Source organism: Bos javanicus, chromosome 19, assembly GCF_032452875.1.
Source record: "Bos javanicus breed banteng chromosome 19, ARS-OSU_banteng_1.0, whole genome shotgun sequence".
NCBI classification, from domain to species: domain Eukaryota; kingdom Metazoa; phylum Chordata; class Mammalia; order Artiodactyla; family Bovidae; genus Bos; species Bos javanicus.
The window spans coordinates 63,590,040-63,615,698 of NC_083886.1; the positions used below are offsets into that span (position 1 = coordinate 63,590,040).

The 25,659-nt window shown below is 54.7% G+C and overlaps 1 protein-coding gene across 11 annotated transcripts in view; it reads left to right on the forward strand.

The window, feature by feature from the left end:
• The window catches only part of RGS9 (regulator of G protein signaling 9), a 60,075-nt gene that overhangs the window by 29,141 nt on the left and 5,275 nt on the right, over positions 1-25,659 (forward strand). For 8 of the 11 annotated variants that reach the window (XR_009731549.1, XM_061393016.1, XM_061393017.1 and 5 more), the window contains 8 exons: positions 8,780-8,809; positions 9,484-9,545; positions 10,886-10,999; positions 12,953-13,068; positions 16,631-16,718; positions 17,351-17,489; positions 18,614-18,699; positions 20,820-20,937. Coding sequence is in view for 7 of the 11 variants with exons in the window: in XM_061393016.1 (XP_061249000.1) it covers positions 8,780-8,809; positions 9,484-9,545; positions 10,886-10,999; positions 12,953-13,068; positions 16,631-16,718; positions 17,351-17,489; positions 18,614-18,699; positions 20,820-20,937 (753 nt within the window). In the remaining 4 variants the exon portion in view is untranslated. Of the gene's footprint in view, positions 1-8,779; positions 8,810-9,483; positions 9,546-10,885; positions 11,000-12,952; positions 13,069-16,630; positions 16,719-17,350; positions 17,490-18,613; positions 18,700-20,819; positions 24,665-25,659 lie in introns of those variants that run through there. The other 3 variants (XR_009731551.1, XR_009731550.1, XR_009731552.1) reach the window with 3 other exon arrangements.

Genomic DNA, 25,659 nt, shown 5'->3' on the forward strand with positions numbered 1-25,659 from the left:
TGGCAGGAAGTCTGACTTGTTTTCTTAGCCCACGGGGACCCGGAGCTCCGCATTACTGTGGGGACCCCCACCAGTGCCTACACGTTTTGGGTGGGGTCCACATGGAGGGTGTCCATACACAGAGGACACCCTGGGGACTCCGCTGGGCTCTCTGCCCCTAAATCAGAGCCCCCCTCCCTTGATACATGTTTGGCACCGTCAGCGGCCTTTTCCACATTCCCTGCGTCAGATGACAGGTAATTGCCCAGGCCTTGGCGGCTTGGTTGCCATGGATACAGCATCCTCAAGGAAAATACTGAACAGGGCTGGAGATTTGCTTTTTTGTGGATGCTGGCAGCTCTGGGACCTGTGTGGCCTGGAGGAGGGGGTGTGGAGGGGAGGCCCCCACTCAGCCTGACCAGCCACACACCGCACATGTGTGTGTGCATGTGTGCATGTGTGTACCTGTGTATCGTGTGTGTATCTTTCTGTGTGTATGGTGTGTGGATATGCATGTCTCTCTGTATATATTGTGTGTGTTTTATGTATCATGCATGTGTGTGTATGTTTGCATCGTATGTGTGTATGTGTCTGTATGTATTGTGTGTGTACATGTATATGTGTGTGACTCTGTATGTGTGCGTGTATGTGCACGTGTGTGTTATGTGTACATGTGTGTGTGTTGGGTGTGGATTGTGTGGATGTGTATTTGTGTACATGTGTACGTGTGTATTGTATGGCCACCCCCTGATGCACATACACACATACACACACACAGACACGTACACACACATGTACATACACACTGTGTGTGTGTGGTGTGTGTGTCTGTGTGTAGTGTATGTCTCTGTGTGCTCTGTGTATGTGTGTCTGTGTGCATGTGTGTGCATGTGTATGTGTTATGTTTGTGTGTTTGTGTGTGCATATGTGCGTGTGGTGTGTATATGTGTCTCTGTGTGTTATGTGTGTCTCTCTGTGTGTGTATATGTATGTGTGTCTGTTTGTACTTGTGTGCTGTATGCATGTGTGCATGCATGTGTATTGTGTGTATGTGTGTCTCTGTATTGTGTGTATGTATGTATGTGTGTCTCTGTATTGTGTATTGTGTGTATGTATTACGTGTGTGTGTGTGTGTGGTGTGTATATGTCTCTGTGTGTATGTGTGTGTGTATGTATGTGTATCGTGTGTATGTGTGTGTGTGTGGCAGAGGCGGGCCCTCTGGCTCCGGCCTTGGCAGGATGGCTGAGATGCTGAGTGAGCGGCTTCACGGGGGTGCTCTGTGGGGTGACTCCCCAGGGGGTGGCCAGCCCCTTCTGGCTGAGGCAGGGTCCTCAGGGCCCCTTTCTGGGCAAAGGCAGGCAATGCGCCCCTCCAGGAGCCCAAGCCGAGGCTGGGGAGGCTGCGGCCACGGTGCCAGCAGCGGGGGCATAGGGGGTGGTGGGGGGGTGGGGGGCGCCGGGGGGCAGGGGTGACCGGTGGGCCGGGGGCGCCGGTGGGTGTCACAGCCGGGTACCCACTGTCTTTCTGTTTCTCTCCCACCAGCTCCCCTCCTCCGTCTGCACTCGGGCTGCCCTGGTGCCTTAAGAAGAACAAAAACGTGTAACTCTGCTCGCGGGCCCGCCCCCAGCCCTCACCCAGCCCTCCCCCTGGACCTGGGGCCCCCAGCCCTCCGCCTGGGCCCAGGGCGGGTGTGTGTGTGCCCTCTCCCGCAGCTGGACCCAGTGTCCCTGCTTGTCTGGCCCGAGCGCAGGGTGCAGGGAGCGGGCAGCGTGTCCCGGGGGCTGGGTGTCCGGAGGTGTCGGATTTCTGCGCAGTGCTGGTTTGAAGAGGGCTCGTTTCTGACAGTTTGTAAATTCTTGGAAAGACCTCTTTTCCTTAAACAGAGGCAGATGACCCGGAAACTGTAAACACCATGGAGAGAGGGCAGAGGCTGGGGTTTGGCAGGTGCCCGGGGCCCTGGGGGACCCTGTGCCTCAGGCTGGTGGCCGCGGGGGCTGCCCAGCCCGGGGAGGAGCCGGCCGGAGTGGGGTGGCCCAGGAAGCGGGTCCTCTTGGTCCTGCCACCCCGGCAGGTGGGGCGCCCTAATCTCAGAGGGCACCTGTCCCCACGGGGAGCAAGCTGAGTGGCGGCCAGCCCCAGCCTGGCTGTAGGCAGTGGTGCCAGGGCCGTGCCCCTCCCCTGGACTCCAGCAGGGTCTCCAGGTGGTTCTGTGACAAGGGCTGGTGGGAGCTCTGACATCAAGGTGAGGCCTTGCTCCCCGCTTCTGCAGTTGTGTCATCTCGGACAAGCTGTGGCTCAGGCAAGCTCTTGAGCTCAAAGCCTCAGTTTCCTCGTCTGTAAAATGGGAATAAGGAGAGTGCCTCCAGGGGCTGAGTGAGGTCATTTATGCCAAGCGTCTGGAGTGGGATTGGTGTGTGCGCACACTGGCCACAGCAGTGCTCACTGTTGTCATGACCATCTCTTTGCTGCCAGAGAGGGAATCTCTGGGGCCTGGAGACCCTCTGCCCTATCTGGGGGGGCTCTCCCTCACCCCAAGTGTCCCCCTTCATCCTCCTTTCTTCTCATCCTTCTGCCCTGACTGTTGGTGGCAGAGGCAGGTACACGGCAACGCCACCACCCTGCCTGGCCCTGTGGACGGCTGCGGAGAACAGCGCCGTCCACACCGGTGGCCACTCCAGCCTTTGGGGGAAGGGCAGACACATGGCTCCACGGTCAGGGGCTGTGCCCTGTGGAGCTCCGGCCAGGAGCCCTCCATGAGCAACACCCCTCACCCCATGTGTCCCTGCCACCTGGGGGCAGACAGCTGTCTTCCTCTGGCTCCTGTGCGACCGGCGGGCGGCCGGGGCTCCATGCGGGCTCAGCAAGCGGCTCGTGACGCGGAAGCTCTGGCGTCTGTGTTCACAGCTGGGGACACAGGCGCTGGGGGTGGGCTGCCCGTCCCGGACACACTCGGGGCTGGTGAAGCCGGGTGAGAGCTGACGGGCCCGAGCCCCCTCGGGGCCGTGTTGACATGTCCCGATGTCCGCTGCGCGGCCTCTGGAGGCTTTGCTGGAGTTTATTCTCTTCTCCCAGCAGCGTGGTGAGAGAGGTCACACCAGTTCCGTTTTGCGGAGAGACTGAGCCGTCTGTCTGCTCAGGCCGGGCCAGCCGGCGGGCGTGTGGGTCCTCACGGTTCTGTAGCCGCTGCCTCTCCGGGTACCGCCTCCCCAGCCCCAGCCGCACCCTGCGGTCCTGCGCCCGGCGCCCCCTTCATGGCAGGGTCTGTGCTCAGGCCCCGAGCTCTACGCTCAGCAGGCCCGCGCTTGCCTTGATGTTCTGCTGATCTAGAACCTTCTCCAGGTCCCTGGTCCCCTGAAAGCTGTGCGGTCAGTCCCGCCCTCATCGGGACAAGGACTCCTTCCGATGCTCACAGCCTCGGACTCGCGTCTCCTTGGACCGCTGACCGCACCCCTCTCTTTTCCGGTCAGCTTTGCCAGAACTGCTTCCGCTCTCGGATTTCCGGTTTCCGGCGTTTGACTCCTCTCTGCTCTCGCGGCCCGTGTTCCCGGCGTCCCTGGGGTCCTCCCCACCTTACGTTTCACTCCACGGCTTGCCCGGCCCTCACCTGTTTCTGCACAGAAACCTGCCTGATCGCCTGACCCCAGGGTCGCTGCTCTTCCCTCCCCGGGGTTGCCCAGCCTCTGCCCCCGTCACCCCAGGGCACAACCTTGAGCCCTCCTGCCCTGGACCATCGCCTGCAGCCTGCGTCTGGATCTCAGGGCTGGCACGCGGGCCACAGGGCTGTGTGTAAACAGGCTCTGGACGTGTCCCTATTTGGGCAACTCTGGAAAAATCCCAAGCCAGAATCCTGGGAATGCAGAGAATGCTAAGATTCCTTGAGTGGAGTGCTCCTCCTATAACAGCGTCTTCTTCCCTGGGCTGCGGGATAAAGAGGTGACTTCACCCCAGGAGGACTAGCTGTGGAGACAGTGGGGTTTGTGCGTGCCTTCCAGGGTGCAGGACGTGTTTTAGCCTTACCATGAGACGGCTTTCTCAGAATTGCTTAGAAATATGTGTGTGTGTACTTTTTAAGGGATTTCCTGGTGGCTCAGATGGTAAAGAGTCTGCCTGCAATGCCGGGGTCCCAGGTTCAATCCCTGGATTGGAACAATCCCCTGGAGAAGGAAATGGCAACCCACTCCAGTACTTTTGAATAACTGAACTTTGATTAAATATTTCTTATGACCTTTTCTGCTTCCCTGGTGGCTCAGAGGTAAAGAACCCACTTGCCAATGCAGGAGACTTGCAGGAGATGCGGATTTGATCCCTGGGTTGGGAAGATCCCCTGAAGGAGGGAATGACAACCCACTCCAGTATTCTTGCCTGGAGAATCCCACGGACAGAGGAGCCTGGTGGGCTACAGTCCACAGAGTTGTAAAGAGTTGGACACGACTGAGCGACTGAGCACACACACGCGTGGCCTTTTCTGTATTGATAGTAATAATCATATTGATAGGTTTGTGAGGCTTTGAAGCCCAGTTAAGTTTATTTTATTTTATTTTATTTTTCCCAGTTAAGTTTAAATTTCACGTAAGCAGCAGATGACTGTGTCCCCAGTATTGCCTGGGCATCCTGATCTGCCTCCTGACTGGGGCTAAAGCGGTACCTGCGTGTTCTTGGCAGAAGCATCTGAGCCCTCGTCAGCAGCCAGTGCTTAGGGTCCCGCCCCACGCCAGTCACTCCAGCTTATGTCCCTCTTTACGGATGAGAAGGCAGAGGCTTTCAGCTGCCGGGTAACTTATCCAGAGTCAGGGAGCCAAGAGGTGACAGACCGGGATTTTGACCTCTCTGACCCAGAAGGTCGATACTCTTTTAGTGACCCCCATCCTGTCAAATTCTCTCTCTGTCTTTTCAGAGAAGTCCAGAACCCTCTCCCTACTGCCAAGATACACACTCTCCAGACAGGAGAGAGACTCCCTGTATGTTAACCTAGAGGAGGCAGGTCCCATGGACAGAGGGTTGTTTTTTTTTAAATGATATATATATATATATCATTATTAAATGATATATATAGATATATCATTATTAAATGATATATATAGATATAAATCATTATTAAATATATATATATATTTAATAGTTGGGCTTCCCAGGTGGCGCTAATGGTAAAGAACCTGCCTGCTAATGCAGGAGACATAGGAGACGTGGTTTCTACCCTTGGGTCGGGAAGATCCCCTGGAGAAGGAAATGACCACCCATTCCAGTATTCTTGCTCAGAGCTTCCCACGGACAGAGGAGCCTGGTGGGCTACAGTCCATGGTGTCACAAAGAGTCAGACACGACTGAAGTGACTTAGCATGTATGCAGTGGCTTTACAGTGTTGCATTTGTGCTGTACAACGAAGTGACCAGGGTACCTGTATCCCCTCCCTCTTGGACCTCCCACCACCCCACACTGGACATCAGTATTTAAAGTTAGAAATAAACGCTGAAGTCCATGTGGGTGATCCAGGGTGGAGGTGGACAAGCTCTTAGACCCCAAGGAACCCACTGCAGTCCGATTCCCAGGAGATCGCTGGTAGTTTGGGGGAACCAGAAAGCCCACAGCAAGCCCAGCGTCCTGAAAGGATAGTAAAGTGAAGAAGGGAATTAAAATATAAAAAAGTTTAACACCCTGAAGACCGAGATAGTGGCCCCAGAAACAGCAGTATTAGGCCGGAGACCATGCCGAGTAGACTAGAGGTGGGAGTGCTGGTGGCCGGGGCTGTGCGAGGACGGCCCCCGGGGGCCCAGAGACGGTGGACAGGCTGGGCTGCGTGCCCACACAGGGCGCAGGGCCGGGGACACCGAGTAGACTAGAGGTGGGAATGCTGGTGGCTGGAGGCCTGCGAGGACGGCCCCCGGGGGCCCAGAGGCGGTGGACAGGCTGGGCTGCGTGTCCACACAGGGTGCAGGGCCGGGGACAGCGGCTCATCCTGGGGCCTGGGCACCGAGGGAGGGTGTCTGAGACCCTGCCCACCGGGCACCCCGAGCACAGTTGCAGTCGTTACCACCGTCAGCGTGTCCACGCTCCAGCCTTGCTGAGGTATTGGCGTTATTACGTGTGCAGGTTTCAGGGGTATAGTGGGTGGTTAGATGCGAACAGATATGGCAAAGTGAGTTCCACCAATGAGTTCACACCTCCACCCTTGACTTTGTGGTGTAACAGTTAAGATCTGTGCTCTGAACAGCTTCTAAGCATGTAATACAGCATCGTTAACTATGGTCACCGGGCTGTGTCAGGTCCCAGGTCCTACTTCTCTTCCAGCTGTGAGTGTTTTATCGTCGTTAGTGTTAATTAAAGAGTCAGTCAGGTGTGTGCTTCCTCTTGGACTGGGGCTCTTGCGTTCTTTCGTGCTTCTTGGTTTGTTTTTGTTTTTAATTTTTATTGGAGTGTAGTTGATTTACAGTGTTAGCCTCAGGTTTACAGCGAAGTGAATCAGTTAAATATACACATGTCTCCTCTTTTCTGGATTCTTTTACCACTGCAGACTGCTGAGCAGAGGTCCCTGTCCCGTGCAGCAGGCCCTCATTCTTTATCTGCTTTATACGAAGTAGTGTCTCATGGCCAAACAGGGGCATTCCATTCAGCACTAGCCTCAGCCTCGGGGCAAGCGAGGAACAGGTGAAGAGAACACACCATTTTCCAATTCTCCTGGATCACTGCTCGGAATTTTTGTTTTTGAACAGCCTTTTTTGAGCCTTTCTTGCTATGATTCTTGTTTTTTCTGGCCCGCACTGTGCTTCCTGTGGGATCTTAGCTCTCTGACCGGGGATGGAGCCCGAGCCCCCTGCAATGGAAGCACAGTCTTAGCCACTGGACCACCAGGGAAGCCCCACTTCTCCGCTTGCCAAGGTCACATCTGGGTTTGGATCCTGGTTCAGCCAGTTACCAACCAGGAGATGTCAGAGCCTTGGTTTCCTCAGCCGGAAATTAGAATAATAAAACCTCCCTCCCTTAAACTTTCTAAGGGCTCAGAGAGGTGTAAATTGCTTTGTATATAGCTAGGTGATTATTTTCACACAAAAGTCCAGCTTCTCTTTTGAGCAGAAGGCATAAACCAGTAGATACTCTTCTTAATCCACTTCCGCATGACTTGAACTGAAGCCTCTGATTATATTAGATTTGAATGCAAATCCACCCTGGCCCTGGGGTCCTTTCCCACCTGAAATGTGTGTCTTCTCACACAGCCCGGTGTTAGGAGAACATAGGAACAGATAATTAGCGTAACTGCCAAAATGTTTGGGTCATTTGGAGAGTGTTCTCAGTTTTTTAAGAGAAAAATATTCTCTTAACCTTAAAATGCATCTCCTTTTTTTTCAGCCTCCAGGCACACAGTGGTCATCATTTGTCTGGTATTTAGCGAGCATCTGCTCTGTGCCACAGGTTATGCTCCGGAAGATTAACGTGGTCTTCCTGCTCCTAGTAGCGCCTGATGGGTGCTGCATAGATTAAACAGAGAGGTGCACAAACAGTGTCCAATTATGGTTGTGATGAGTGTGACGAAGGCGGAAGCATGTGTGGGGATGAGGGTCAAATCAGAGAGCTGTGCCTGAGCGTTCCCTTCCTTGGTTAAAAGTATGTACTTTTCATCTTTGACTGTGTCTGGTCTCAGTTTGGCGCGTGGCCCCCGGAGCGCACGGACTCTCTAGCTGTGGCGCGGGTACTCGGTTGCCTTGTGGGGTGTGGGATCTCAGTTCCCTGAGCAGGGCAAGCCACGTCCCCTGCACTGGAAGCTGGATTCCTAACCCCTGAACCACCAGGGAAGTCGCACGTTGCCTTTCTGAGATCACTTGTCTTAGCTTCCCGCCGCCCCTCCCCCGCCCCCGCCCCCGCCTGAGAAAAGCAATCACATAAAAACAATTCCTGATGCAAAGTTAAAAAAATGCCGCAAAGTTAAAAAAATGCCGCAAAGTAGAAAGGAGACTCACATATGACGTTCCAGATCAGACCCTCCTTCCTTCCTTGTCACTGGGCTCTGGCCCAGGACTTAGCTCACTAGCTGGCCAAAGGAGATCGTGTCGTCCTTGGGCTTTCCCAGGGATGCAAACCCGGTGGGACTCAGCAGCACGGGTGTTAGCCGCCAGGAATGGTGCTCAGCTTGACGCGTAAGAGGCACACCAGGCGGTCCTTGACACAAGCAAACCTCGGAAAACTGGTTTGGGAAGCACCAGCTGTACCCAGCCTCCCAGAGTTGGATGGGGCAGACAAATGGTACCAGGGGCGCGTGTCAGGTGGTAGGAAGGTTCAGGAGGAGGCAGGTCTGAGTGGTTTCCGGGAGCTTCCAGGATCCTAGACATGGGGCTCCTCTCCAAGTCGCCCTTCCTCTGCTGTGAAAGTCCAGACCGAGGAGGGAGCCCGAGGTGAGAGCGTCCGTGTTACGGCTCCGCTCTGGGGCTCAGCTTGCAGTGGAGGCTGCTCTCGAGTCTTTGAAGCATGTGCTTTATTTTCGCTGGCATGGCTTTTCCCTGAAACATCGGGTACTGGTCAAGTGGCTAGTTCCCCCAGTGGATGTTATGTGGGCGCTGTGGTGGATTGGGAGCAGTCCTGAAATAGTGGCAAAGCAGCCCCTTCTGTCACCAAACCTCCCAGCTGATCTAATTCTCCAGTAGTTGTAGAGAATAGGGTGGAACAAGTAATGGGGAAATTCTGTCTTTTAAGTAAAAAAAAAAAAAATGGGCAGTGTTCTCTTGGGGAAGGGTTTTTATGTTTCAAATGGATATTTGGACTCTAATGATTTCATGACTTCTGTTTAATGGTTTTGCTTCTTTGTTTTTACAGAAACAGACCGTGGTTTCTGTCAGGAAAGAGGTAATTAGCCTCCCAGTTTCAGGGAAGTTTGATTTTTAATCCTCTAACAAATTATATGTGCTTTGGCTTCCTGCTCTGCACTCAGCGATGAAATGAAAACCAGGTGTAGGGTTCAGACAGTTGTCTACAAAGTAACGGACGGCACAGACGCCAAAGCGTCTCTTGTAAGATGTGCCTGGGGTGAGCTGCTATGCGGGACATGAAGCACCCACCAAAGGCGGGATCTGCGGGGTGTGGGGTGGGTCCCGCACCCTGGATCCCGCTCACAGTCAGAGGAGCTCAGCGTCTGTCCGGGGTGACGGGCTAACTGTCCGGGCAGATCTTCTATCCAGGGCCCAGGACAGAGGCCTGGGTCATGATGGCCGTGAGGTTAGATCTGCTTCTGTGCGTCAGAGGCGTCTGGGGAAATGCTGAGCCTTTGTCTCGGTTTAGAACTTTCATTTTTCCCAGGTGGTGTCTTTTCTGAGATGAACACACGATGAGTTAAGGCTGCTCATTTGGAGTTGGGGTCCTCTGTGTGCTACAGACCTGAGCCCTGGGGTCCTGGGGGGCCGGCTTGAGGGGGCGGGATGGGGTGCTTTGATGGGGAAGCAGCTTCTGGTTCAGAGTCGCGTGTAGGCATTGGTGTTGGCGACACCCCAGGCGGGGCGGTCTAACCACTGTGTCTTTTCCAGATCATGTATTACCGACAGGCCTTGATGAGGTCCACGGTGAAGTCGTCCGTGTCTCTTGGAGGGTAGGTCTCTAACCTGTTGCTCTTGCTGAGGTTGGCACAGCAGGTCATCAGGCAGGAGAACTTCTGCCTCAAGGAGGACTTGACAAGTCATGGTTGGCTTGAGATTCCCAAGGACTTAAAGGGACAAAAGCAGTCTCACGGGGATTAAGTTGGGTTGGTCTCTGGGTCGGGTGAGGAATAATCAGAGAGGGGTGAGGCGCTGGACAGTCTGTGGATGGGAAAGTGGGAAGCGTTCACGGCCTAGATGGTATGGTTCAGCGGTACTCATAAACATCCGTTGTTAACCTTTGATTAAAATCCAGTTGGGAGAAACTGAAAATTAATGTTTGATTTCTCAAACATTCAGGCTGTCTTGATCCAGTCTCCCAGAGGGCATTACTACTCTGACCTGTTCCAGAAAGTCAGTTTTGAAACCAAATGGACAGTCCATTATAGGAGGCTCAAAGGCTGTTGGATACTTTTAGACTCACTGTCTCGGAGCCTCATTACCATAATTTCCACACCATTAGTGTCTGGACCTGTGGGCACCTGTTTTCCCCCTTTCTTCCCGCTGTTCCATGGTGAAGGTCTGGTGGGAATAAGAAGGTCTTGTGAGAAGTGGAGCCCGGGGCCTTGAGTTCCACCCGGGACTGAGGACGGGGGGCTCTGCCGTGTCCCTGGGGCACGGGTCCTGCTCCGCAGTCCCTCGTGGCGGTGGGCAGCCTTCGTGGCGGGCACCTCGTGTGTATATTATGGATGCAATATGCCCACCCTTAGGGTGAGGACATGGCAGATTTTTTTCCCAAACTAGCGGACACCAGGACACATGTTGGTTCAGGAGGTCTAACCCAGCTAGAAGGGATTAGCGCTTGCCTGCGTTTGTCTCGGGGAGACCACAGTGTTGAATAATGGGTCTGAATTCCCAAACGCCGGCATCTTTGACAGAGGGTGGGCCCCAGGGTGGAGACAGAGCCTCACTGAGTCTCCACGGACCTCATGCCTCCAAGATGGTGCCGAGACCCCTGTTTGAATGCGTGCAGAATCAGCTTTGCACTGTGAAGACTCATGATCAAGGCTGAAGAGGCCGTGTTCTATGAACCAAGCACAGGGAAGTCACAGAGGAGCCGGATTGGGAGACGCCGTTCCATTTCACGACGAGAATAGGACAGATCTTGTTAAGCACCTGCCAATCCTGAGAGTTGTTAGTGTTTTTCTGAGAAGACAGTGATGAGTATGTAACCACACGGACAGAGTTGAAGGAGGTCAGGCCGGTCAACCGACCTGAGTGTTGACTTATTTGGTCTCTGGGGTGTTGAACTTCCAGGAAATCACTTTTTTTTATTTTTATTTTTACTTTTGAGGATCGTTAAGTATAGCGAGCAGTTTTCATCCAATGACGCCATCATGTCAGGCTGCCTCCCCAGCAATCCGTGGATAACGGACGACACCCAGTTCTGGGATTTAAATGCCAAACTGTACGTATTCTAGATGTCTGTGTTCTTTAGAAGGAACTTTTCACGTTACAATTTTCACGTCATAGAATTCACCACTTAAAGTGTATGTTTCAGTGATTTTGACTATGCTCCTAGGCTCATGCAACTGCCACAGGTCAACTTTTAAAATATCACCCCAGTAAGAAACCCCCTACCCTTTAGATTCCACCTGCAATGCAGGAGACCCAGGTTTGATCCCTGGGTTGGGAAGATCCCCTGAGAAGGAAATGGCAATCCACTCCAGTCTTCTTGCCTGGAGGATCCCATGGTCAGAGGAGCCTGGCGGGCTACCGTCCATGGGGCCACAGAGAGTCAGACAAGACTGAGCGACTAATGCACACACCCTTTAGCTATCACCCCAAGTCCCCATCCGCTAAACCCCTCCAGCCCTCCTCAGCCACTAAACTGCCTGTCTCTCCAGGTTTGCCTCTTCTGGGTGTTCATATAAATGGAATCGTACAATATGAGGTCTTTTGTGATTAGCTTTTTACCCTTAGCATGATGCCTTCAAAGTTTATCCATGTTGAAGCAGATATTAGTACTCAATTTCAAATTATGGATGAAGAATATAATTCTATGGATGGACCACATCTTGTTCATCCGCTCATCAGCTGGCAGACGTCCAGGTCGTCTCTGCCTCCTAGCGCATGTGAGTCTGCTGCTGTGAACGTTCACGCGCTCGTCTTCCTGTGGACGTGTATTTTTCATTTCTCGGGGTGTGTGCCTAGGAATGGAGCTGCTGGGTCAAAGGGTAACTCTGTTTTAACAATACAGAGATTGTTTTTGAAAAGAAAACAGTCATCTCTATGGCTTTCCATTCTCGATTTCTAATTAGAGTAAAAATAAGTTCTGGGAAGGCAGAGCCCTTAACCTGCCTTGAGGAATTACACCACTCATTCCTTCGCTGTTTGTGAAATTTGAGGGGTTGTTGCTGCATAATTCTGCTGTTTGGAAGAGGAGGCAAAGGCTGAACTACAGACGAGAAAGCCAAGCTGACACAGAAAGAAAGAAGGGGAGGGGGAGGAGGGGCAGGGCCGGGGCGTGGGTGCAAACCATGGGCAGGTCGGCGACACGGCCGCCGCCTCCCGAGGCCTGTGGAGCACCCCGGGCTGACCCAACCTGGTGAGCAGGCCTGGGGGGGCGCCCTTTCCCCTCCTCCATGTAGCCCTGTGGTCAGCTGATGGGTCAAGGAGGGCGCCCGTGGGAGGCGGGGGTCAGCTGCAGGGCCCAGGACTCTGGAGCCATCTGGTTATGAGGATGGTTTCCTTCAGCCTGTGTGTCTCTCACAGTGTATCGAATAAGAGTTGTTGTTGGGGTTCAGTCGCTCAGTCGTGTCCGACTCTGAGACCCCGTGGACGCAGCACGCCAGGCTTCCCTGCCCTCCATCTCCCGGAGCTTGTTCAAACTCATATCCATCGAGTCAGTGATGCCATCCAACCATCTCATCCTCTGTTGTCCCCTTCTCCTCCTGCCTTCAATCTTTCCCAGCTTCAGGGTCTTATCCAAGGGGTAAGTTCTTTGCATCAGGTGGCCAAAGTATTGGAGCTTCAGCATCAGTCCTCCCAGTGAACATTCAGGGTTGATTCCTTTAGGATGGCCTGGTTTGGATAAGAGAGGCCCCCCTGAATTTGGGCCTGGCGTAGTGGCCGGCCCTCGCCTCCGCAGGCCTTGGAGGGGCTGTGCGTGTCCCTCTGTCCTGGAGGGTTAGCGGGGCGTCCCCCCCACAGACCCGCCCGGGCCGCCAGCTCCCGACCCCAGGCCCAGGGGATGTGTCTGAGGCTGCATTTTCCGAGCAGGGGGTTACTTGGCTTGTCTGTGCAGGGATGGGGGAGGAAACGCGTGGAGGTTAGTGGGGCCGAAGCCCCTCGCCCCACACAGGTCGCCCCCTGGCACAGCCCAGGTGTCTGGGGCACTTACACACGGTGGTCCTTGCAGGGTGGACATCCCAACCAAGATGCGGGTGGAGCGCTGGGCCTTCAACTTCAGCGAGCTGATCCGGGACCCCAAGGGTCGGCAGAGCTTCCAGCACTTTCTCAGGAAGGAGTTCAGTGGTGGGTCTTTGATTTTTTTTCTTACTAGAAGCATTTGCTTTTGGAGACACTCCTGGACATCTAGCCTGGGGCCGGAGGATGCTGGCAGGTGTGTTCAGGGCTCTGCTCCGGCCAACTCTTGGTGGGAGCTTTCCAGACTTGCCCCTTCTTGGGCTCCCTGGTAGGGGGGTCGCTTTGCTCACGGAAGCTGTGTGAGCTGTGACTCTCCTCCCCAGCACCCCGTCCCCTTTGGCTGCTGGCACCTGCTCACCCTGAGCCCCAGGGTCACCCAGCCACGAGCTCCCAAGTCTGCCGCCGCCATGCGCCTGGCTTTCTTCAGCGCAGGGCGCCCTGGCTGCCGATTCAGCTCGCCTGGACCCCGTCCCCAGTGGGTCCTTCCCAATTGGTTTGGGGTGGACTCTCTCAAGTTTTGATAACTCCCTGAGTGACTGTAACGTGTGGCCCCGATCAAGGACCACATCTCAGCTCCCAGTCTGCTTCCTTAGAAGGTGCAGCTTCAGTGGAGTGGGGGGGCTGGGGGGTCTAACGCCTGATGACCTGAGGTGGAGCTGACACAGTAACGATGGACATAAAGGGAAAGTGTTGGTCACTCAGTCGTGTCCGACTCTTCGCGACCCCGTGGACTGTAGCCCACCAGGCTCCTCTGTCCATGGAATTCTCCAGGCGAGAATACTGGAGTGGGTTGCCATTTCTTTCTCCTGGGGATCTTCCTGGCCCAGAGATGGAACCTACGTCTCCTGCATTGCAGGTGGATCCTTTACCATCTGAGCCGCTGGGGACATATGGACATAAAGTGCACCCTTGAATCGTCCTGAAACCGTCCCTCCCCCTCCTGCCCCCAGTCCATGAAAAAGCTGTCTTCCGTGAGGTGGGTCCCTGGTAGTGAAAGGCTGGGGGCCACTGGTAGGCCCGCGCTTCATGTCCCGGCCTTGGGGGCCCTGCAACCTCACAGATACGGCGTGCAGGGAGGCACCCGGGAAAAGCGGAGGCCAGACTGGGGCCACGTCCCGCCGGTGGAGCATTCCGTGGGCTTCACCGCCTGCCCTGAAATCCTGGCTTTCCCGCCAAGTCCCCAGCCCCGGGGCACCCCTGCCCCTCCCTTGCTCCCCGAGACCCGCTGGCCTGTGAGTTGCATCTGAAACTACCCACCAGGACGTGCCATGAGCCTGTTTGCCTGCCTGATGTGGCAACTTACGTTCTAATAGGGATTCTGGAAAAGCCTTTTCTCTGACTAAGCCTGATTGCCAGGATGTAATAAACCCAGAGATGGGGAGGGGGCTGCTTCAGGCCAGAAGCACCGGGTGAGGAAGTGGGCTGGGCGCCATCTCGTGGCCCCCTGACGAACCACAGCCTGAGTTTATCCCATCAGTGAGAATTCGTCTCTATGATTCCCTGGCTGTTATTTTGAAAAAGAGCGCTATTGATGATCTCTGGATGACATTGCCACGGCTTCTGATACAGGCAGAACAAGTAATCAGTCCATTTCATGAAAATTTTAAAAATCGAGACATGCTGCTCATGTTGTAAATTTGGACCATATAATCCACCTGCCCTTTCACAGTGTGCAGGTCAGCGCTCTGTATTAGACTCACAGACGTGCACAACAGCACCACCGTGTTAACTCTAGAACGTTGTCAGCGCCCCCCAAAAGGAACCCCAACCCATGGGAGCCGTTCCCTATTCCTCTGTCTGCCTCTCCCCCCACAGCCCCCTGCCCAGTCCTGGGCAACCACTGATGTTCTTTCCATTTTCATGGATTTGCCTGTTTGGGACATTTTCTGTACATGGAATCATACGGTATGTGGCTCGCTGTCTTCTTTCACTCGGGAGAGTATTTTGCAAGTCGTTCTGTGTTGGAGCCTGTAATCATGCTTCATCCTTTTTAATGGCCGAATAGTATTCCATTCGGGCTTCCTTGGTGGCTCAGCAGCAAAAATCTGCCTGCCAATACAGGAGACGTGGGTTTGATCCCTGGGTCAGAAGATCCCCTGAAGAAGGAAATGGCCATGAACTCCATCTAGTATTCTTGCCTGGAAAATCCCATGGACAGAGGAGGCTGGTGGGCTACCGTCCGTGGGGTTGCAAAGGAGTTGGACACGACTGAGCGACTGAACGACAGCAGTGTTCCGTTCTGTGCAGGCACCCAGCCTCAGGTGGTAGACGTTCAGGTCGTTTCCGCTTTTTGGCTGTTACGAGTAGTACTGCTGTGAATATCCATGTACACACTTCCGTGTGCCATTTATTTACACTGGTAAAATATCCATAAGGCTGCCATTGTAACCATTCTCAGTGTCGAGTTCAGTGACACTGTCACACCACCCGTCTCCAGAACCTTATAATCTTTCCAAACTGAAAATGTCCCCTTTAAACACGAACTCCCATCCCCTGGAAGCCGTTCTGCTTCCTCTGGGCCTGAGTGCTTGGGGGCCTCGAATACATGGAATTGTATGGTATTTGTTCCTTTGTGTCTGGCTGGTTTCACTTGGCACCACTTTCTTCAGGGTTCACGCCGCTGTGACCTGTGCCAGGATCCCCTCCCTCTCTGGGCTGAGTGGCGCTCATTGCGCGCGTGCATCACGTGTGTTTGCTCTTGTGCTGGCGAACATTTGGGTGGTTTCCACCTTTTGACTTTTGTGAACAATTGTGCATTTAATTTTACTCCTAAGCAATGAACTGTCTTTTGCTGTGGGCAAGGTGGTGTCCAGGGCCCTTGATGTAAAGCCAGTGGCTGTCACTCAAGAGCATCCTGGCCTGTCTGCTCCTGCGGGTGGTCTTGGTCCTAAGGACTCCCTGGATTTTATGCCAAAGAGGAAGGGTATAACTCTATAGAATTCTAATCCTATAGAATTAGGGGACAGAGTCAACTCGCTTAGGCTCCTACAGCCTTCTCTGGTCTGAAATGCCCGGGAGGCTTCCAGGGAACGAGGAAACGGAGCAGAGGGATGGGGTGGTACATTTCCCTACGTGGTGGTGTTCCGTGACTCACCCCCCCACACACGCACACCCGTGCCCACACGCACACACGCAGGCTCCTGCTTCCCGCTGCTGTGCCTCCTGTATTCTCTCAGGCGACACTGCCACCTGGGGCGATGCACCCGGTGTCACACTCCCGGGCGCGGGGGCACCGGGTGGAGAGCGTCGAGCTGGAAGGACACAGGGGGCGACGCCCGGCTTTCCTTCTGGGCCCAGAGGGGCAGGGTCTCTGGCTCAGGCGGCCCGGCGTTTGGTCCCCCGCGGCCAGGCCTTCCCGGAGGGTCAGTCCTTCAGGGTCGCGGCTTCAACAGAGCATCTGTGAGGGGCTCTGGCGGCAACACGCGCTGCAAGGCTCTCAGAAGCGGGTCTCTGTGCACCAAGGGGGCACCGTCAGCATGCTCCCTGGCCTCGTGCCCTCTCCCGGGCCCTGGCCGGAGCACCCAGGAGCCTGCGGTCCCACCTCCACCCCCGCGCCCGCGGCCCAGGGCGGGAGCTATGCCCACTGACTGCTTCTCTTCTTTCCCTCTCTCCGCCTCCCATCCGGGTTCCCGTCTGGGTGTCCACGGCGTCTACCATCTGCCCCTCGCAGGGGAGAACCTGGGCTTCTGGGAAGCCTGTGAGGACCTGAAGTACGGCGATCAGTCCAAAGTCAAGGAGAAGGCGGAGGAGATTTACAAGTAAGCACGAGCCGTGCGGGTGCAGAGGCCCCCCACCTGGCTGGTCCCTGCCCTGCACTCGAGGTCACACTGGACGGAGGCCCCGCACGCCCCGTGTCGTGCCGTCAGTGCACCTCGTGTGTGGACACCTCACCCCTGCTCTGGGGGGCTGGGGGTCACCCCACCCACTGTTTGCTCTCTAAGAGGTTGGGAATTCCTAAGTTAAGCATATTTCACATTCCCAGTGCTGGCAGGGAAGTCTTCTTGCTTCTAGGAAATGCTGCTTGACAACCTATTCAGATGCTTGAGTATTCTGGAAAAGGACCCCTTTCACCCCAGGGTCGGTGAGGGGTGAGTTATGTCTGCCAGCCCCTCTCTCCCGAGCAGCTGGGAAGATTCCATCCACTGACTTGGTTTGGCTACTTTCATTTTAAATTTAGTTTTGGCTGCACTACACAGCCTGTAGGATCTTAGTTCCCTGACCAGGGATGGAATTCACACCCCCTGCCGTCTTGCGGTCGCACAGAGTCGGACACAACTGAAGCAACTTAGCGGCGGCAGCAGCAGCAGAAGTAGGGAGTCTTCACCACTGGACCGCCACCGGGGAACTCCCTGTCTGGCTACTTTGGCTAACATTCTTCTCCCGGTCTCAGGCTGTTCCTGGCCCCCGGGGCGAGACGGTGGATAAACATAGACGGCAAGACCATGGACATCACGGTCAAGGGGCTGAAGCACCCCCACCGTTATGTGCTGGACGCGGCGCAGACCCACATCTACATGCTCATGAAGAAGGTAGGCAGGGTTGGCCAAGAGCGCCAGGAAGTCCTCCAGTCTCTGGGTCCCCAGATGCGGGGGAAGGGGGCGTGTGTGGTCATGGCCTTGCTGCTGTTGGGTGTAGATCTGTCAGCTGTGTCTCCCACCTGCAGCAGGGCTGGCCCCTCCCTGTGCTCCCGAGCCCTCTGGCCAGGGAGGAGCAGCTGCTGAGGCTCAAGCCCTCTCAGGTCTTCTCACTCTGCAGTTGAAGGGCTGTCCTGACATAGTGATGGCACCAACTTCGATTCCCACCTCGCGTGCGGGAGGGTTCCCTTCTCTCCACATCCTCTCCAGCGGTTTTTGCTTGCAGACTTCTTCATGGTGGCCGTTCTGACCGGTGTGAAGTGGCACCGCATTGGGGTTTTGCTTTGCATTGCTCTGATAATTAGTGATGTTGAGCATCTTTTCCTGTGACTGTTTGGCCATCTGTCCGTTATGTCTTCTGCCCACAGTTCTCATGACTTTTGCTGTCACTGCTTAGTCTTTAGAATGGTACCATTTCAAGAAATTAAAATCAGTTCCCCATTGGTTGCTGAGAAATTCCCCCAGTTGTTGCTCTGGGCTTTCTCCTGTATTTGTTGGGACTGAAGTTGGCAGTTGGTTTGGGTGAGGCAGCATTCAGGAAGTGACTTCTCTGAACCTGCCCAGGGTCCCAGGAAATAGCCACACAAAGGAATCCGGGCTTCCCTGGTGGCTCAGACGGTAAAGAACCTGCCTGCAGTGCAGGAAACCCAGGTTTGATCCCTGGGTCAAGAAGATCCCCTGGAGAAGGAAATGGCAACCCACTCTAGTATTCTTGCTTGGAGAATCCCATGGACAGAGGAGCCTAGTGGGTTACAGTCCACGGGGTCACAAAGAGTCAGATACGACTGAGTGAGTCAGCACAGCACTGTAAGTGATCAGGTGAAATGGATGCCGCCGGCCTGGGGACCACACTTGAGAACCGTGGCTTTCGATGCAGATCTGAATGCCTTGAGCACAAGGAAACAAATCCTTTCAACTCCCGTCTTGCTTCTGGGAGGAAGCTGGGAAAAAGGCAAGTGTATTCTTTTGACTGGACCCTTTCCTTCTTATAATTTTCGTTTTTCTCTTGTTCCTGCCAGGACTCTTATGCTCGCTACTTAAAATCCCCAATCTATAAGGAGATGCTGGCCAAAGCGATTGAACCCCAGGGAACTACGAGGAAAAGGCAAGTAGAATGGGCTGAAATCGCTCACGGCCTGCTGTTTTGTTTACAGGGAAAGGAGGATCTTTTTCAGCCAAATGGCTATTATCAAGATATTTTCTGGATGAAAATATTGAGACTGGGAGGCATTCTTAGGGTCTGATCGCCTTATTGGCTTCATCACGCTCTGAAAGCATGCTGGCGAGACGCACATGGTCATTACTGCCAGTCAGTTTTGTTTTCCTAATGCTGGTTTGAAAGAGTTTTGATTATCAAATGGAATAATGACCTTTATTACAGATGGAAGCATTGCATTGGCCTTTTAACTGGCACACTTCTCCACTCCAAACTGGTGTTTAGGAATTAATTTAGCTACGTCCTGGTAACATCCTTTGTGATGGCTCAAGACTGTGGCGAAAGGGGCAGATTGCTCCCAAAGAAAAATGCTGGACTTTCAGGGAAACGAACAGGGGAACTATTCTTGCTGACCACAGGGGACTGCTTTTCATCAAGTCCCTCTGTTCCTTTATCCATGCTCACCTTCCTCACTGGAGATGCGAATGTCCCTCTGGCAGCCCTTGGGCAAAGGATAAAACGTCCTGAGGAGCAGTTTGAACTCTCTGGGGGCGAAAAAGAAAACGCTAGAGGGATTTAAGATTCAGAAGAGTAACCAAACAACAGCTTGAACAAAGATTTGGGACTTTGGCAGAGTTTCCCCAGCCCCAGGGCCTGTCCTCCCCGCACCCCCCCCCACCCCACCCCCACCCCCACCCCCGCCTCCCATAGATGCTTCCCATTTGTCAGCTCAGCCCCAGGCCAGGCGCTTTTTCAGCGTCTCCAGTCAATCCAAAGGAGGGGGTGGTTGGACCAGAGCCTTCATCAGAGGAGCTTTAAAAGACCCCAAGTTGATTTCATTTTTGAGGATAACGGCCTTGCTATGAAAAGGAGAGAAAGGAGGTCTTGGTGGTGGGTAAGGACGGGAGTTCAGTGTCCCTGGGAATCGGAAAGCTTCTTTAAGCCACAAGAAACGGCCACAATAGCTCCAGACGTCCTGCCAGAAAGCAGTGGGGGAGGGAGGGGAGCGTCTTGTGCCTCTGTCCAGATGTTTCTAGGTTGGCACAGACCTGAGAAATCAGCTGGCGTCTCTTGTGGGGTGCCTGGGCTCTTGTCTGGGGTGGCGCTGGACCGCGGGTGCAGCGCTCGGCTTCAGGGTCGAGGACCGCGGTCTGGTGATGCTGTCGGCGCTCTGGGTAGTAAGCGCACCCTGGGGACCCGGGAAGCCCGGCCGGTAGCTGTGCGGGGATGACAGGGGCTGTGAGTGTGTCCCATGACTGTCAGGCGTGAGACAGTGCACGAAACGGAAGTTTTCCAGAGCAAGTTAAGTGGAGCTCTAAGCAGGCAGGGCTGGGGGTGGAGACCGAGCCTCAGGCACGGCTCACAGGTGGGGGCGTGGTTCCTCCCCCGGCGGATACGGAAGTTCCAGGGATTACATGCTCCCGACATTTGGAGAGCTCCTAGGCCTGAAGTCGCCCTTTGCGGCTGAAATGCTTCCCCAAGCCTGCTCACGGTCGCCTCCATCACATACCCGGAGCTGTGTCCGGGCCCCCGAGGTGATGGTGGACAGTGCGGTCTTGGCGATGCGTGGGTGGAGTTGGTGGAAGAGGCGGACGGGTCGGCGCATGCGCACATAGCCGCCAGCGCATCCCTGGTCCTCCAGCCCCTTCCCCTTCCTCTGCCGGTCCGGCCTCGCTCTGCGATGGCCTAGCACTTTCCTTCCTTACCAGAACCTTGACTTTTGAAAACAAACGCTCCAGTTCTCCCTGGGGGGCGAGAGCCCTTGGGCTTCCAGTACCCAGGCCCCCTTGTCCCTTTCTTTCCCGAAGAACCTCTAGGAAGCTAAGGGGACACGTTGGTTTCCAGACACTGTGGCGGGTGGTCTGCGCTTGGCGCTGCCCAAGCCCTCTGGCGGCCTCTAAGAGCTGATGGCAGCTGGGGCTCACTCAGGCCCCATCCTCCCGCGGCTGGGGGGCCTCCGAGGGTCCCCCTTAAGGTTCTCCGGGAGGATGAGGGGCCGCCAGAGGCCGGCCTCGCCCCGCCAGGTGTCCAGTGCTGCGCTCCGCCGACCACCCCCTTCTCCCTTCCAGCTCGAGCCTCCCGTTCATGCGGCGGCACCTGCGCTCCAGCCCCAGCCCCGTCATCCTCCGGCAGCTGGAAGAGGAAGCCAAGGCGCGGGAGGCGGCCACCACGGTGGACATCACCCAGGTCATGAGCAAGCTGGACCGCAGGAGCCAACTCAGAAAAGAGCCGCCTCCCAAATAAATCCACACTTGCTTCCTCCCGGGGTGGGGGAGGCAGGGCTGGAGGAGTCCTTTCTGCGTTCGTGGGGCGGTGGGCCGCTCGGGTTCACGCTGATTCCTCAGACCCCCGACCTGGGCTTCCCCCTGCCCCTCCAGCTCGCCAGCGGCCTCAGGTGGGCAAAGGCAGGGGCCTGGGCACCTGACTTCATAGCTGTGACGTCTGCCTGCTTCCCTCCGGAGCACTTGGGGTGAGAGCCAGAGAGAAAAGCCGCCTCCTGAACCGCCACTGGCTTTAGGACGTTCAGAAGGGCCCTCCCCACCCCTCTGCGTAGTTCTTTCAGGCAGGTTTGCTGTTTGTTTCCAGTGGCTTCAGGAAGCTCCTCCTCTAGTCTCTCCAAGTTAGACTTTGTCTCTAAAGCAGTTGGAGACCCGCCCCCCGCCCTCCCCCCAAGGGGCTGCTTCAAGGTTCCTCGTCAAACCAGCCCAGAGCAGCTCTGCTGACACAGTTCTGTTGAGCTTGTTCTCAGTCCTGAGTTTTGAAGGCTGGCCGGGTCTCTCCTTCGTTTTTGCCTCCTCTCCCCCTGTTACACGATGCCAGGGGAAATTAGTAGCTTGTAGGAATGAAGGACTCAGGCTGGAGGCCTCAGGATGGGTCCAGGTAACACGGAGCATCTTTCTGGACAAAGGATGAAGGTGCTGATGTCTTCATTAGTAGAAGGAGGGATGGTTGGAGGTCTGTGACATTTTCAAAGTGAGTCAGAGTCAAAGATAGTTCTCTTCGGGTTATTTTCTAGATGTTGGTGCTTCCCTTCTTTGTAGCTTTAGATTAGGTGAGCCTGTGGCGGGGCGGTACTCTCTGTTGTTCCCAGTCAGAGACTCTGAAAGAGCAACTAGACGCGCTTTGTTCCTCTCTCCTTTGAAGAATGCTGGAGTCTCCTATGGGAGGGGCACCTCAAGGAGAAATTCCAGGTGATGAACCTTTTGTAAACTGACCTGAGTGGGGGACAATACCTCACCATGTGGAGTCTAATGCTTTAGATCTAATTAGTTCTGCATCAATGCATTATGTGAATGGATGGATGGATGAATTGATGAGTGGGTGGATGGATGGATGGATGGAGGGATAAGTCGATGGATGAGTGGGCAGAGCCTTGGGTTTGGAGAAGGCCTCCTAGGCTTTGGTCCTCATTCTCCTGCTAGCCAGGTAGTCTTCAGCAAGTCTCACCTCTATGCTTTGTGATTTGTGAACTGAGGCGTTAGGGCCAGATCCATGCTTCTTAGACCAGACTCAGTGAATTCCAGGAGGATACCCAGCCTGGGGCATCAGTTTTACTTGAAGATTTGGAATGGGAGGAAAGATAGATAATTTTTAAAATTTCACATTAAAATAATCATGAATATATTATGAATTAGACTGCAAGATGTACATGAATTTTTAAGATGAAATTTGAGACATCAAAGCCATCTCATGCCTGGCTGTGGCAGATTCAGGCTCTGCCCTCAGACTCCTGGGACAGCGTGGCTCCCCGGCTCTCCTGCTGTTTGTCCTACTTTAACGGGAAAGTTTGCGGAGCATGATCTGGAGGTATTTGCCACCCCTCGTAGTTACCGTGTGTGAGCTGAGTTTGTGCACCCAGCAGAGTGGGGGTGGCTGGTGGGCGTGTTGAGGTGCACCTTGAACCTTCAGGTCATGGAGTGTGTCTTGTTCATCTGTGACTCAACTGTTCACCTGCCCATTCCTCACTTGTGAGACATGTCTGCTTCACACGACTCTCGTCCTCCAGCAGAGTACTGGGTGCTCCAGGTCAGACACGTAGTAGGTCTGGCACAGATGCTGCTGGAAACCTCATGTCAGATACACAAGGACCCCACAATCCAAGCAGAGGCGTAGGCCTGTCAACAAAGTAGGTTATCGTTCTTTATTGGACACGTGAGCCCCATCTGAAGGAAGGCGGATGACAAATGTCTTCTGGATGGCAGCAGTTACACTCCACACGTCTTTGATTCTATGATTATTAGAGTAGAGTTAGGTTACATATTATGTTGGCTTCGTGTGTACGGCATAGTGATTCAGTGTTTTTATGGGTTGTACTCTTGTCTAAAGTTATTGTGAAGCCTTGGCCGTGCCCCCGTGCTGTGCATTATGCCCTGGCACCCGGCTTATTTTATACCCAGTAGTTTGTGCCTCTTAATCCACACCCACCGATGGATTTTAAACGCCTGCTTTGTGTGCGGGCCTGTGGTGGGGGCTCTGGCCCAGCTGCAAACGTGGACAGATGTCTTCTGCCCTCACGGGGCTGACGAGGGTGCGAGCACATCCAGACTGGGCAGTGCGCAACACCGACGTGCTGGAAGAACCTGGGGATGGAGAACTGTCTGGCCTGGGGACTCAAGGGGTCCACCGGGAAATTCTCATGTTCCGAAGGAAGAAACCACAGGTCCCTCCCCAGTTTTGAGGTTTTGGAAGCGTGTCTGCTTCTGGACTCCAGCCACGGGCCCCGCCCCTGCCGGCTTAGTCTCTGCTCTCCATCCCTGTTAGCCCCACAGGGCCTCTTTGACTCTCAATGATATAAAAACAGTATTTATCTGGACAATATTGTTGCTACATTTAAATTAGTGTCATACTCCTTATTATGCCCTGTACTCAGGTACCTTCTCGATTCTGTTATTATCATATTTTAAACAGTCTGAGTTTCTCTACCCATATGGGGTGTATCTGATGCTAGAAGATAAGTTGTGCTACAGAGTGCCAGGGATGTCTCTGTAGAATTCCAGTGTGAAGCTTGGCTTTTAGAGAAGAGACTGCTTTTGTTGTGAGCGTTGAGTGGAAATACACGGGCTAGAGAGTCGAGTAGAGTGCTTTGGGAAATGCCCGGCGTGAGTGCTCAGCAGATGCTGGCTGCTGTGAGCGGCGTCACATCCACTGTTATTATTACTGTCCTCACTGTCATTCTCACCACCTCCACCAGCATCATCACCACCAGCATCCCCTCCACCAGTGTCACCATCGTCGTCCTCCCTGTCACCGCCATCCCTAGCAGCTTCACACTCTTGAAGCGCATGCTCCCTTGCATGTCCGTGTTGCCCAGTACAGTGACCTACCATTCTTTATTATTTAGGGCATTTAAAGCCCTGTTGACCCACACCGTCTTGCCTCTGTCCTCGCTGAGAATCCGGCCCTCCAGGGACCACTAGGATATATCCGAGGGGAGGAGAGCAGGGCGTCACAGTCCTGTGGCCTGTCTGCAGTTCCTGGGTGAGGGCTGACCAGCAGCAGGCAGTGACTGATCAGGCTGTGGTGGGAAGGCTGACGCTGGGGTGGGCAGAGGAGATGACGGACAGAAGAAACAGGGAGTTGGCTCGTGTGGATTTTCCACCGTGGGGTCGAGTGTGCTCACTTGCTTTGGGAGACAGCGGAGATGGGGAGAGTGAGAGGGGGCGGGAAGGGGGGACTGGTGCAGAGCATGCAGCCCCGGAAGGTGGCCCCCTCCTCCCGCCTGCTCCCAGGAAGTGGCTGCAGGGTCTCCTCCAAATTCCCAGCTGGCTTCTGGACGGGATGTGAATGGCATCCCTGTACCATCTGCTTTGCCTTTCATGAAAGCCTGAGCTCGTGCTCTCATGTCAGCGGCCTGCTCCACGCCATCGCATTCTCCTGGGAAAATAAACAGCACAAAGCGAAGCTGAGCTCGCCATCACTGTGTCTCTGTCGCATCATTTCTCTGCCATGTGCCTTGCACGCGCTGCTTTGCCATTTCACGCCCGCGGTGGGTGTGGCCTGGGCTGCCAGGGCTGTGGCGAGCGGGGATCGTGGTGGAAGCGGGCGGAAGAGGCATCTTGCTCGAGTGTCCAGGGCCTGTTGGGCTGTGTCCAGGGCTGCTCACCCAGAAGGAAGGACCTTCTCAGGACAGGTGAGTGAAGCCGGATGGGAGCTGCCTCTTTACCTGTCCTGTCATTCACCCCGGGGAGGAGCAGGTGCTGGGGGAGGGGGGTGGGCTGCGGGAGAGCCCGGAGTCAGGTGGGGGTGCGTGCCGTCAAGTCCCCTGGGTCAGGCTGCCTCATCTCCGTGGGCCTCAGTGTTTTAATCTGTGAAGTGGGGTCATAACAGGAATTGATCACAGGCTTAATGAGTGAGGTTTAAGGTGATGCCCTGAGGTGCGGGTGTCCTCGGTGAACTGGAGGAAGGAGAACCTTGCTGCCCCACCCCCCGTCTCTCTGAACAAAGCCTGGTCTCAGTTTGGCGTATTGGCTCAGCACCCCAAGTCCTGCCCAAACCCTGTAGGCAACAGGCTGGCAATGTGGATCAGTAGGCAAGCAAGGGCTTTGAGGGTTACACGGACCTGGGGTCAGAGTCTCATTTGGTCACGGTAAGAGTTAACAATCGCCGAGTAGCAAGTTCGCACCAACGGCCACCATTTATGAGCTCGCGGTTGGCTGGGTGAGGCTTTGCAGGATTTCTGGGCACACCGTCAAGGTGTCTCGGGCCGTGTGAGTTCTCACTGGGGGCTCAGGAAGAGTCTGCTTCCAGGTTGTTGGAAGGATCCCAGCTCTTGTTGCAGGACCCAGGGCCCCATTTTTTGCTGGCTGCTCTCAGCTTCCAGAAGCCGCCCAAACTCCTTGCCACCTGCTCCCCACTCTCCATCTTCAAAACCAACCATGGAGAACCCCGGCTTGTTGGATTTTTATCACG